This window comes from Salvelinus sp. IW2-2015, linkage group LG19 (genome assembly GCF_002910315.2).
Source record: "Salvelinus sp. IW2-2015 linkage group LG19, ASM291031v2, whole genome shotgun sequence".
Taxonomy (NCBI): Eukaryota; Metazoa; Chordata; class Actinopteri; order Salmoniformes; family Salmonidae; genus Salvelinus; species Salvelinus sp. IW2-2015.
This window is the reverse complement of record NC_036859.1, coordinates 18,777,614-18,790,435: the sequence shown is the minus strand read 5'-3', so window position 1 is coordinate 18,790,435 and position 12,822 is coordinate 18,777,614. Positions and strand designations below refer to the sequence as shown.

Below are 12,822 nucleotides of genomic sequence, written 5' to 3'. Positions count from 1 at the left end.
GAATCACACCTCTATTTTCTATCCAATACTACCAATTATATGCATATCCTAGCTTGGGCCTGAGAACAGGCAGTTTACTTTGGGCCCCTCATTCATCCAAACTTCCGATTACTGCCCCTAGCCCGAAGAAGTTAATGCGTTTGAGCCAATCAGTTGTGTTGTGACAAGGTAGGGGTATACAGAAGATAGCCCAATTTGGGAAAAACCAAGTCCATATTATGGCAAGAACAGCTCAAATAAGCAAAGAGAAATGACAGTCCATCATTACTTTAAAACATGAAGGTCAGTCAATACGAAACATTTCAAGAACTTTAAAAGTTTCTTCAATTGCAGTCGCGAAAACCATCAAGCATTATGATGAAACTGGCTCTCATGAGGACCGCCACAAGAATGGAAGACCCAGAGTCACCTCTGCTGCAGAGGATAAGTTCATTTGAGCTACCAGCCTCAGAAATTGCAGCCCAAATATATGTTTCACAGAGTTCAAGTAACAGACACATCTCAACATCAACTGTTCAGTGGAAACTGCGTGAATCAGGCCTTCATGGCCGAATTGCTGCAAAGAAACCACTACTAAAGGACACCAATAAGAAGAAGAGACTTGCTTGGGCCAGAAAACACGAGCAATGGACATTAGACGGTGGAAATCTGTCCTTTGGTCTGAGTCCAAATTTGACATTTTTGGTTTCACCCGCCGTGTCTTTGTAAGACGCAGAGTAGGTAAACAGATTCTTCACATGTGTGGGTCCCACCGTGAAGCATGGAGGAGGACGTGTGATGGTGTGGGGGTGCTTTGCTGGTTACACTGGCAGTGATTTATTTACAATTCAATGCATACTTAACCAGCATAGCTACCACAGCATTCTGCAGCGATACGTCATCCCATCTGGTTTGCGCTTAGTCCCACTATCATTTGTTTTCAACAGGACAATGATACATCGCACCTCCAAGCGGTGTAAGGGCTATTTGACCAAGAAGGAAAATGATGGAGTGCTGCATCAGATGACCTGGCCTCCACAATCACCCAACCTCAACCCAATTGAGATGGTTTGGGATGAGTTGGACCGCAGACTGAAGGAAAAGCAGCCAACAAGTGCTCAGCATATGTGGGAACCCCTTCAAGACTGTTGAAAAGCATTCCAGGTGAAGCTGGTAAGAGAATGCCAAGAGTTTGGAAAGCTGTCAAGGCAAAGGGTGGCTGCTTTGATAATCTAAAATATTAAACTATATTTTGGTTGACACTTTTTTTGGTTACTACATGATTCCATGTGTGTTATTTCATAGTTTTGATGTCTTCACTATTATTCTACAATGTAGATAATAGTAAAATAAAGAAATCCTTGAATGACTGGTACTGTATATTCACACTACCCTCCCCTTGTACTGTTAAAAAGAATGTGCACACCCTTTCCCGCATAGAATTATCAAATAATAATGTTTAGGACCACAAATAACTAACTATAGCGACACTGTGTTATAGACATGGATATCGACTTATTCATTTCATCATGCTTTTGTGGCACAAGTAGATGCCATGCAAGGCTACTGGCCAGAAGGTTGAGGGTTCACAGACAAGCTAACTCTACTGCTGGTCATTAGACCTACACTTCGAATCAGATTTTCAACATTTTGATGCTGTATTTAAAATATATGCAACAAATGTTCCACCTACAGGTTTCAATGTCAATGCAACACAACCAATAAGCAAAGCATACCAACTCGGTGCATTCATCGGAATGGCTGATTAATCAAGGGCCGATTTCAAGTTTTCATAACAATCTGTAATCGGCATTTTTGGACACCGATTGTGGCCGATTACATTGCACTCCACGAGGAGACTGCGTGGCAGGCTGACTACCTGTTACGCGAGTGCAGCAAGAAGCAAAGGTAAGTTGCTAGCTAGCATTAAACTTAWCTTTWAAAAAAATCAAACATAATCACTTGTTAAACTAGTAATATCATCAACCATGTGTAGTTATCTAGCTTGTCCTGCGTTGCATATAAACAATGCRGTGCCTGTTAATTTCTCATCGAATCACACCCTACTTCGCCAAACAGATGATGATTTAACAAGCGCATTCGCGAAAAAAGCACTGTCGTTGCACCAATGTGTAACTAACCATAAACATCAATGCCTTTCATTAGTCAATAAACAAGTATATATTTTTAAACCTGCATATTTAGTTAATATTGCCTGCTAACATGAATTTCTTTTAATGAGGGAAATTGTGCCACTTCTCTTGCGTTCCGTRCAAGCAGTCAGGGTATATGCAGCAGTTTGGGCCGCCTGGCTTGTTGCGAACTGTGTGAAGACCATTTATTCCAAACAAAGACCGTAATTCATTTGACAGAATTGTACATAATTATGACATAACATTRAAGGTTGTGCAATGTATCAGAAATATTTAGACTTAGGGATGCCACCCGTTAGATAAAACGGTTCCGTATTTCACTGAAAGAATAAATAGTTTCCGGATTTTTGACCATATTAATGACCTAAGGCTCGTATTTCTGTGTGTTATTATGTTATAATTAAGTCTATGATTTGAAAATTGATAGAGAAGTCTGACTGAGCGGTGGTAGACAGCAGCAGGTTCGTAAGCATTCATTCAAACAGCACTTTCGTGCATTTGCCAGCAGCTCTTCGCTGTGCTTCAAGCATTGAGCTGTTTATGACTTCAAGCCTATCAACTCCCGAGATTAGTCTGGTGTAACCGATGTCAAATGGCTAGCTAGTTAGCGGGGTGCGCACTAATAGCGTTTCAATCGGTGACGTCACTCGCTCTGAGACCTTGAAGTAGTTGTTCCCCTTGCTCTGCAAGGGCCGCGGCTTTTGTGGAGCGATGGGTAACGATGCTTCGAGGGTGGCTGTTGTCGATGTGTTCCTGGTTCGAGCCCAGGTAGGGGCGAGGAGAGGGACGGAAGCTATACTGTTACACTTGCGATACTATAGTGCCAATAAGAACATCAAATAGTCAAAGGTATATGAAATACAAATGGTATAGAGAGAAATAGTCCTATAATAACTACAACCTAAAACTTCTTACCTGGGAATATTGAAGACCCATGTTAAAAGGAACCACCAGCTTTCATATGTTCTGAGCAAGGAACTTAAACGTTAGCTTTTTTACATGCCACATATTGCACTTTTACTTTCTTCTCCAACACTTTGTTTTTGCATTATTTAAACCAAATTGAAYAAGTTTCATAATTTATTTGAGGATAAATAGATTTTATTGATGTATTATATTAAGTTAAAATAAGTGTTCATTCAGTATTGTTGTAATTGTCATTATTACAAATAAATAAAAAATAATAAAAAWWAAAAAATGTATACATTTAAATTAAAAAATAAATAAATGTATTTAAATTTATTTAAAAAAAAAAAACGGTCGATTAATCGGTATCGGCTTTTTTTGGTCCTCCAATAATCAATATCGGCATTGAAAAATCATAAATCGGTCGACCTCTAATAGAAAACACGAAAGTTTCCAAAAAAAATTTAATAATGTCGGAGTATAACAGAACTGATATGGCAGGTGAAAACCCGAGGACAATCCATCCAGAAATATTTTTTTCAGCTCACCACTGATTACAATGGCTGGGAATGGGAATATAAAAGGAAGACCTCCCAGAGTGCAGTTCCTGGGGCTTCCACTAGATGTCAACAGTCTTTAGAAAGAGTTTCAGGCTTGTTTTTTTTTTTTAATTAGCTAGAATTTGTAGTTTTTCTAAGTGGCTCCGATTTTGGCTGTAGTGTTTGTTGAGCGTGCCGGTGAGGGCATGCACTTCGTTATTCGTTCGTTACCCCTGTGATTGCAACCAGATGAAGATCTTCAAAGGTAAGTGATTAATTTTATCGCTATTTCTGAATTTCGTAACGCCTCTGCTTGGTTGGATAATGTATGTAATGCTTCTGTGTGCGGGGCGCTGTCTTCAGATAATCGCATGGTGTGCATTCGCCGTAAAGCCCTTTTTTAAATCTGACAAAGCGGCTGGATTAACAAGAAGTTAAGCTTTTAAATGACRTATGACACTTGTATTTTCATGAATGTTTAATATTACGATTTCTGTCATTTGAATTTCGCGCTCTGCAATTTCACCGGATGTTGTTGAGGTCCCAATGATCTGTAAGAAGTTAAGAAGGAAAGAAATTACACAAATTAACGTTTAAGGAACACCTGTTAATTTAAATGCATTCCAGGTGACTAGCTCAAGAAGCTGGTTGAGAGAATGCAAAGGGTGGCTATTTGAAGAATCTCAAAATAAATGTTGATTTGTTTAACACTATTTTGGTTACTACATGATTCCATGTGTGTTATTTCATAGTTTTGATGTMTTCACTATTATTCTACAATGTAAAAAATAGTAAAAAAATTAACAAAAAGCGTTGAATGTGTAGGTGTTCTAAAACTTTTGAACGGTTGTGTATATATATATATATATATATATATATATAGTTTTATTTACTTGGCGGCCCCAACCTGCCTCCCCCCACCCTAAAAAAAGCATAAAATAAACAACAAATACTACACTAGAATATACACAGCAAAGTAAGTAAGTGGGACCATTCTAGCCAATGAGAGGGCAGATACGTATATGAACAACACGCACAACTAAGTCGTTTTTCTCAAAATTTACGGAAATCCACGTGCATCCACTTATATCAGTACATTTCTAACAGCCTAAACATTACAAAACATATATTAGATCAAATAAGCCTCAGGTAATTCGACAATCGCCCATAGACCTCCATACAAAATAGGTATGGAGCTTATCTCATGGGACAGATTTTGGGCGGAGTGAATCGTCTCGCGTCACCTCTTCCTCTCTGCCCTAACCCATTTTAACTACCAAAATAAAAGGAAACAATTGAGTAAATTAGGGACAAAAAGTGTATTGAAAGCTGGTGTTTCCACACAGGCGTGGTTCCTTAGTTGATTAAGCAATTCAAATAAATGGTATTTGTCACATGCGCCAAATACAACAGGTGTAGTGAAATGCTTACTTATGAGCCCTTAACCAACAATGCAGAGTCTTTAAAAAGTAAGTCAGGAAAATGTGCTAAACTAAAGGAAAAATAGTAACACAAAATAACAATAACGAGGCTATATACAGGAGGCACCGAGTCTATGTGCAGGGGTACGTACAGGGGTTAGTTGTGGTAATTGAAGTAATATGTAGGTAAAGTGACTATGCAAAGTGACTAAACAGAGAGTAGCAGGAGCGTATGTGAAGAGTGTGTAGGAATTTATGTGTGTGGTGTYAATATGCATGTGCGTGTGTGTTTGGAGTGTGAGGGTAGTCCAGTGAGTGTACATCAACCTTGTGCAAGAGTGGCGTAAGACAGTGTTTTCCATCACCATCAACAAAACACCAAATGAAGGAACTTCCCTCCAATAGAGTTCCAGACACTTGTAGAATCTATGCCTTGCAAAAGGGTAATTGAAGCTGTGCTGGCAGCTCGTGGTGGCCCAACGCCCTATTAAAGACACTATGTTGGTGTTTCCTTTATTTGGGAAGTTACCTACATCTCCCTTCCAACAGGTACAGAACAATGGAGTTCTACTGATTCACAGCAAGTTAATACTTGACAGAGGAAAGGCATTATTGCAGTGACTGCCACTGTGAAACGCAAAGCTGAGAAACCTTTAAAGGTAATACTATCCATAGTGATTTCATATTAATCATGGTCCTAACACATGAAGGGAGGGAGAGCAACAGGGAGAAAGATTGTTGGAACACTGAGGGCAAGCTACTGAATGAGTGAAAGAGAGCGACAGACAGAAAGAGACAAGACCCACGGCCTGGTGCAGCAAGGGTACCGAGAGAGACACGAACAAGAAGACATTGGCGGAAGCTGAGATAGAGCTTGAATCGTTTGGCGGTGGAAATTAAGAATAGAGTTTTGTAAAAAATATATATATTTTAAAAAAGCAAAATTGACGTGGGAAAGGCAATGGCTAGTGTTGCTAATTCCCCATCATATCTGGTAGGAGTATGTTCTCTGGGATTATGTACGCCCGACGTGGTTAACCCATTGAAGACATCCAAAGTGGTGGAGAAAGCTTTGGGTAAAGTAAAAATCACRATGTGGGCTTGTTCAGATTTTTTGTGTGTCTAAGGAGCAGAAAACATTTAAATGGGTCCTGGAACTCACTTAATTTGGAGATTATGATGTGTTGTGCTTTGAGCTACGGAGCAGGGCACCTATTAAAGGAGCAATTTCTGGAGTTTCGTTAGAAGTTGTTATTGATATATAAAAATAAAATTCCTGGAGTGGTTGATGTAAACTGGAAGAATCGTGTGGTTAAATGACAAGGAGGAGAATAGTTGGTCAGTCCTTGTTTTTTWTTTATTTATCTGGAGTCCCTCTCGACCAGAGTGAAGCAGGAAAATATCCAGRCCTTTGCAATGTAAGAGATGTAAAATGTTTAGCCATGTAAAAACTGTCTGCAGACGGAAGGAGCCGAGATGTGGGTCGTCTGGTTAAAAGCGTTTGATGGAGATTTTTATACAAAACATTAGGAACACCTGCTCTTTCCATTACAGACTGACTAGGTGAAAGTTATGATCCCTTAGTGATGTCACCTGTTAAATCTACTTCAAATCAGTGTAGATGAAGGGGAGGAGACAGGTTAAACAAGGATTTTTAAGCCTTGAGACATGGATTGTGTATGTGTGGCATTCAGAGGGTGAATGGGCTGAATGGGCCTGACAAAATATTTAAGCRCCTTTGAACAGGGGCAMAGGTTTGAGTGTGTTAAGATCTGCAACGCTGCTGGGTTTTTCACACTCTACCGTTTCCCATGTGATTGACAACAATAGCCTACCTCTACAATTCATCCAGAATTAAGATCATGGTCTTCATTAGAAACCATGTGCCTACTGGCACTGTGGTCGGATGCCACAGTCCAATCGAAGTTAWATCACGCATATACAGTACCGGTCAGAAGTTTGGACACACTCATTCATGGGATTTTCTTAAATGTTTTACAATATTCTACATTGAATAATAGTGAAGACATCAAAACTATGAAATAACACACATGGAATCATGTAGTAACCAAAAGTGTTAAATCAAAATATATTTTATATGAGATTCTTCTTCAAAGTTTTGAGCATTTTCCAGACAAATCACTAGCAATAAAGTGCAGAATATGTCCAAACTGATGCAAAAAGGCACATAGCTTTCTGTAAGCTTGAGCGAGGCCACTGTCCAATAGGCTACAATACAAAGGACTCTGCAGGCTACTTTCAGATTTACACTTCATTCCTTTATAAATCCATAGCATTTGCTTCACATGCGTGCTCCTTCGCCAATATCGATTGCTGCTTTTATCAATTTTCATAATTTGAACATGCGAGTTGTTATAGGTTATCATATTAGAGGTTCTTTGAAATACAAAACTTTTGGTACACATCTTAAAGTTGCACTATGCAGATATTTCTCCGCCATTTTCTGGATGCTAAAACTAACAGTTTGCCTAATTTCAGTTTATGTGACAAAATAAGCTAGCATAGTGTAGAGAATTACTGTACCATCTAAACCACTGTGAAATATATTTTCCATAACCAAAAATATTGTATTTTCTGGTGTACAAACCCAAAAGTAAAAGACAAAAACTTAAGGCAAGCATAGAAAGTGCAAATAGAACAGATCTACCACTTTAGACTTGCATTCAAGTAGAATGATAGATCTATAACTCACATTTGTATGTGAATTTGGTAGGGTTGCCCATAAAGTTACATATTTCCACGAAGACATGCCTAAACAACCAATGCACGCACGCAGGCCTAAAAAGCTGGTTTACTGTTCAGGAGAAGGATATATGGAATCATATGTATTTTTATGGTTGTGTACAGATCGAGGATGTCGGGACAGTAGCACTCGGTCTTAAATCGTTGGATATCAAATATAGACTGTAATGATGAGATTGTAAAACTACTGGAGTATAACAGTGTGCCGTTTTCTGTCGATTTATACAGCTTGTCGTAAGGGAGATCCAAGGCAGGTTGGATTAACTTGCACACAGGGAAGGACAAGGGAATCTGGTCACAATACAGAATCAGTGGGCAGTTAAGAGTAATTGTATTACCATGTGTACTCAACAAATCTGGATCATCTATCTGGATCATCTTGATCGGATGACAACAACCACATGTTAATGCAAGGTGTAAACACAGCTTCTGTCTCCTTTGTGGAGGCAGTAAAAAGGGTAGAAAGAACAGAAGATCCGATGTCAGTGAATAACAGTGGAGCTACACAGCAACATGCACCAAGGCCTGCATGTCACCAGCCAGATTCAGACATTCTTAATTTGAAGAAAGTGGCCTTTGTGACATTTATAGCAATGGTGATAAACGTAACTGCACTTTTCTCTTGTACATTTTTTTGCACCCGTTCAGTTGGTGGCAAAAATACAGATTTCTTTAGTCAACTTCGCCATAAAACCCAAAGAAGAGCGAGATTGAAATTGAATTTAGAGAGAGAGAGAGAAAGAGAAATGGATGCAAGGAAAATCTCAGGAAGCCCACGCTTGTTTTTGTTTATCTCAGGAGTTGCAAAACGTTCACTCGTCTTAAAAATATATATTTGATCCCCTTAGACCAGAGAAAAATAAACAAACAAACAAAGCTATATCATAATTATGTAAGTCATGGGCCAAGGTAAACGTAAAGTGAACATGTTCAGCTGTTCTACAGAAGCTGCTTCGCTTGTCTGAGCCTGTCCTGACAACGTCAACAGTGTGCCCTCACCTGAGTAGGGTCGTCGTGGAATAATATCTTCCTCCCTAAACACACGTTCGAGACTTGACTTCCCGGCCCCGCCATCCTCCACAGGGACCACAGTGAAGTTGGTGGGCATTTTATCCCCTCACTGCATTGACTCAAGCCTGAGAAAGTCAACGTCTCTAGTCCCGCTCAACATCTCAAGGCACAGTTCGATGTGTTCTCTCCTGTTCCGTCTCTCTCATCTCTATCGCTCAGATTCTGCCCCCATGTGACCAGGCCTTCTCCAAATAAGGAATGTTTCTGCAACTCCTCCCTCAGGAAAAAGTCCTCTTACACTCAACTTCCCCCTATAAACTATAGTACCTACGACAGACAAGACTCCTAATTTTACAGCATGCACCTCCTGAAAATCTTTCCCTTCCTTTAATGAAAAGAGCCCTCTATCTGTATTTATGCTATCTCTATGTTTCCATTTATTTGTCGATTTTTAGAACTTTGCAAGTAAAATAAATACGACAATTGCATGCTACTTTGCGTTGCAATTTAACTATTGTCGATAACAAAAACAGCTGCACGTATTGACGTCACATCCCCCTCAAAATAAAAAAAACTTTTCACAAAAACATACAGTAGCTAGCTAGGTTGCCATCCAATTGGCGACACATTGTCATGTTTATATTCTGAAATCTGCATAAAGAAAATCTGYGCATTTYCCCACCAGTAGTGTAGTTCCACCAAATGGACTTGTTGCCAATACAAATCAGTGCGGGGTGACGTGGTACACAAAATGTAATTGTTCGCTTAAATTTTTGTGTACCCGAATAAAAATCGAAAGTGCAATGTGTGTCCATCGCATTTTCAACTCTAACGATAGTTTGTCACTCCCCAAAAACTTGTGTTAAATAGCAAAGGTGTCTACTCTGGCCTTGGCACGTKCTCTAGCCAACTGCTCACAGATAGCCTACATGTGCTGGTAGGCTACCTGAGGACATAATTATGGACAATAGCGTGAGTGTTTTTGTTCATACATTACATTACATTTTTTACATTCATCATCATTTATTTAATCTGTAGCCTAATAAACTGAATGCTTCCCCTTGTCATAGTGGAGGATCACACCATATCATCACGGGACTCCCAAGTTTACTTCAATATGATGATTATTATGTCAATATTTGCTCATAACGGCATTTCCACGACCATTACTCGCATAATTAATTTAAATAATTATCATGTGCCAATGTATCGCCACTGTCCGTGCCATGGTTAAACCTGCAATCCTGTAAATCTGAAATAATTGGATGGTAAAACTTGCCAGACAACCAGAAAAGCAAGGCGAAGCCATTCAGACATTCTTGAAAGTCAGGACAATCCTTGTCCTACAAAGAAACATTATTTTAATAGTTCAAAATATATATTTWGCAAGCAGWAGGCATTTAGAATTAAATGTGGAGTGGAGCCAAAGCTGGTGGATAAATAATATAGTTCACTTGCTATTTAACACAACAGTTTTTTGGGGGTGACAAACTATCTTAGAGTTGAAAATGCGATCCACGCTTTGTCACATCCGGCCGTGATTGGGAGTCCCATAGGGCGGCGCACAATTGGCCCAGCATTGGCCGGGGTAGGCCATCATTGTAAATAAGAAAAATGTAAATTGTAAATTGTTCTTAACTAACTTCTCTAGTTAAATAAAGGTTAAGTTAAAAAAATACATTAAAAAATCAGGCCATTTACCATTGAAAAAAATTGTCAAGGTTCTTGTCTGTGTAAGTGGGTCATGGTTAGAAGGGATACAGTGCTTGTCAAATTAAAGTTTTCGACTTGCTAACTGGTTGCACGCGGCACGTGTATATCTACAGCCAGTTAGCAAGTCGAAAATGTCTGAGTTTCCTAGTGCCGACTAGCACGTGAATGTGCCAATAGTTACGTGAGGATATCATGTGCCCAGCATTCCTTAAAAATTATTAGGCAATCCAAAAAATTGCAAGCAAAACATTTTAGCTGCCCCCCTCTTGACAGCAGAGTTTAAAGAGTAAATTTCCTGCACATTTAACCATGGGCTGRAGAGWATGTTGCAGTTTTACAGCTAATTCCCGGCAATTCTACATATTTTRMCATTGGGTAGAGAGAAATGTTTGCAGATTTTAATATGATGTCTGAGTGAGTGAGAGTGACTAACAAAATCAATGCGGGCCCCCTGGTTGGTAATTAGACCATGATTAAGTTTAGATAGTTAGCTAGACTAACTTACCAATCAAAAAAAAAATGCTGACATGGGCTAATTGGGCTAAAACTGCTGACATTTTTTAAATTGACCCTTGTGTATTCTACTTTTCTAACTCTCAACAGTAAGTTGAGACCCCGACTGAGGTCCCCAAAAAATATATAATATTATTGGGGGACGGACCATTTTACCTGCTTATAACATTGGACATGTTCCCCCCGGCTCTTACACCCCTGGTCACTGGTTCAAATACCTGAGCCAAGAAGGTAAAAAAATCTGTTGAGTAGGAATGCAATTCTCAATGCAATTCTCAATGCAATTAAAGCCTTTAAGTCCGGGAAAACTCCAGGGCTGGATGGCATACCAGTTGAGATATATCAAACCTTTTTTGATGTACTCAGAGAACCATTATTAGCATGTTTTGACCACTTCTATAAAAATGGTAGATTATCAGATACTCAACAAGAAGGTCTGATTTCGCTATTACTGAAACAGGACCAGGTGGTAAATATAAAGATACAGTCCATTTAAAAAATGTGAGTCCCCTTATACTTCAGTGTTTTGACGCAAAATTATAGCAAAATGCAGAGCGCATAGAATTAAAAAGGTATTGTCGGATAATATTAATCCAAATCAGACAGCCTTTTTACATGGACGATACATTGGAGATAATATAAGACTGGAGACAATAGAACACTATGAAAAATCTGCGAAAGCAGGCCTGATATTCATAGCTGACTTTGAAAAGGCTTTTAATAAAGTACGACTGGAATTKATATATAAATGCCTGGAATATTTCAATTATGCCTGGAATATTTCAATTATGACCAGGGAAAGTATTCAGTTTATTAGGCTACAGTTTTGAAGGGGACATACTCAGTATTCATATCCCGAAAGAAAGAAATTATCTCACTTCACTAACATTTTATAGAAAGTTAGTAAAAATAGATAAGATCTTGCTACCATGGAAAGGAAAATACCTGTTTATTTGTGGGAAAATTACCCTGAATAACTCTTTAGTCAGTTTACCTATTTGCTTATGGCCCTGCCAACACCTAACGACTTGATTTTTAAATTATAAAAGCAAAAAAGATTCAATTTTATTTGGGATGGCAAGCCAGACAAAACTAAACGGGCCTATTTATATAATGCATATGAATTTGGAGAGCAGAAACGATTAAATATTAAAGCATTAGACCTCTCACTAAAGGCTTCAGTCATACAAAAGCTATACTTAACTCCAAACTGGTTCTCTAACAGATTAGTAAAAATGGCTCACCCTGTGTTCAAGAATGGCCTTATTCCCTTTATTTAGGTTACAACCTCTCACTTTAGGTTATTTGAAAATGAAATCATCTAAAAAATATCGCTATTTTTAAAACAAGCCATAGAAAGTTAGTTGCAATTTCAGTTTAATCCACCAGAAAAGACACAACAAATATTACAACAAATATGATGGTTAAACCCAAATATATTAATTCATAAAATAAAATAAAAATGTATATTTTGATTTTAAAAAATTAAAAAAAATGGTATTATATCATAAATAGGCCTGGTGGAGTTATGTCATACATGCAGCCAACAAAAATATATGGAAATGTCTACTCTATCCAAAATGACAACCAACTAATTGCAGCATTACCTAAAAAATGGAAGAGGCAAGTGGWAGGGGGAGAAAGTAAGGAACTTGTTTGTTGGTTTTGCATTAAACACTAAAATTGGTTAAAGGAAATTGTGATAAATAAAAAAGTGTACCAGTTTAATTTAAGGACCAAAAAATTGACAGCTGTGCCATACAGATTGCAAAATAGTTGGGAAGAGATTTTCGATGTACCGATTCCATGGCACATGGTTTACGA

The 12,822-nt window shown here is 38.5% G+C and overlaps 1 protein-coding gene across 2 annotated transcripts in view; it reads right to left on the bottom strand.

The window, feature by feature from the left end:
* LOC111979507 (solute carrier family 12 member 7) overlaps positions 1-9,183 on the bottom strand; it is a 107,288-nt gene extending 98,105 nt beyond the window's left edge. Inside the window, exon 1 of one of the 2 annotated variants that reach the window (XM_024010096.3) lies at positions 8,761-9,183. In XM_024010096.3, the coding sequence (XP_023865864.1) occupies positions 8,761-8,869 (109 nt within the window). In that variant the 5' untranslated portion in view covers positions 8,870-9,183. The remainder of the gene's footprint in view (positions 1-8,760) is intronic. The other variant, XM_024010097.2, reaches the window with a different exon arrangement.
* Between the last annotated feature and the right edge of the window lie 3,639 nt (positions 9,184-12,822).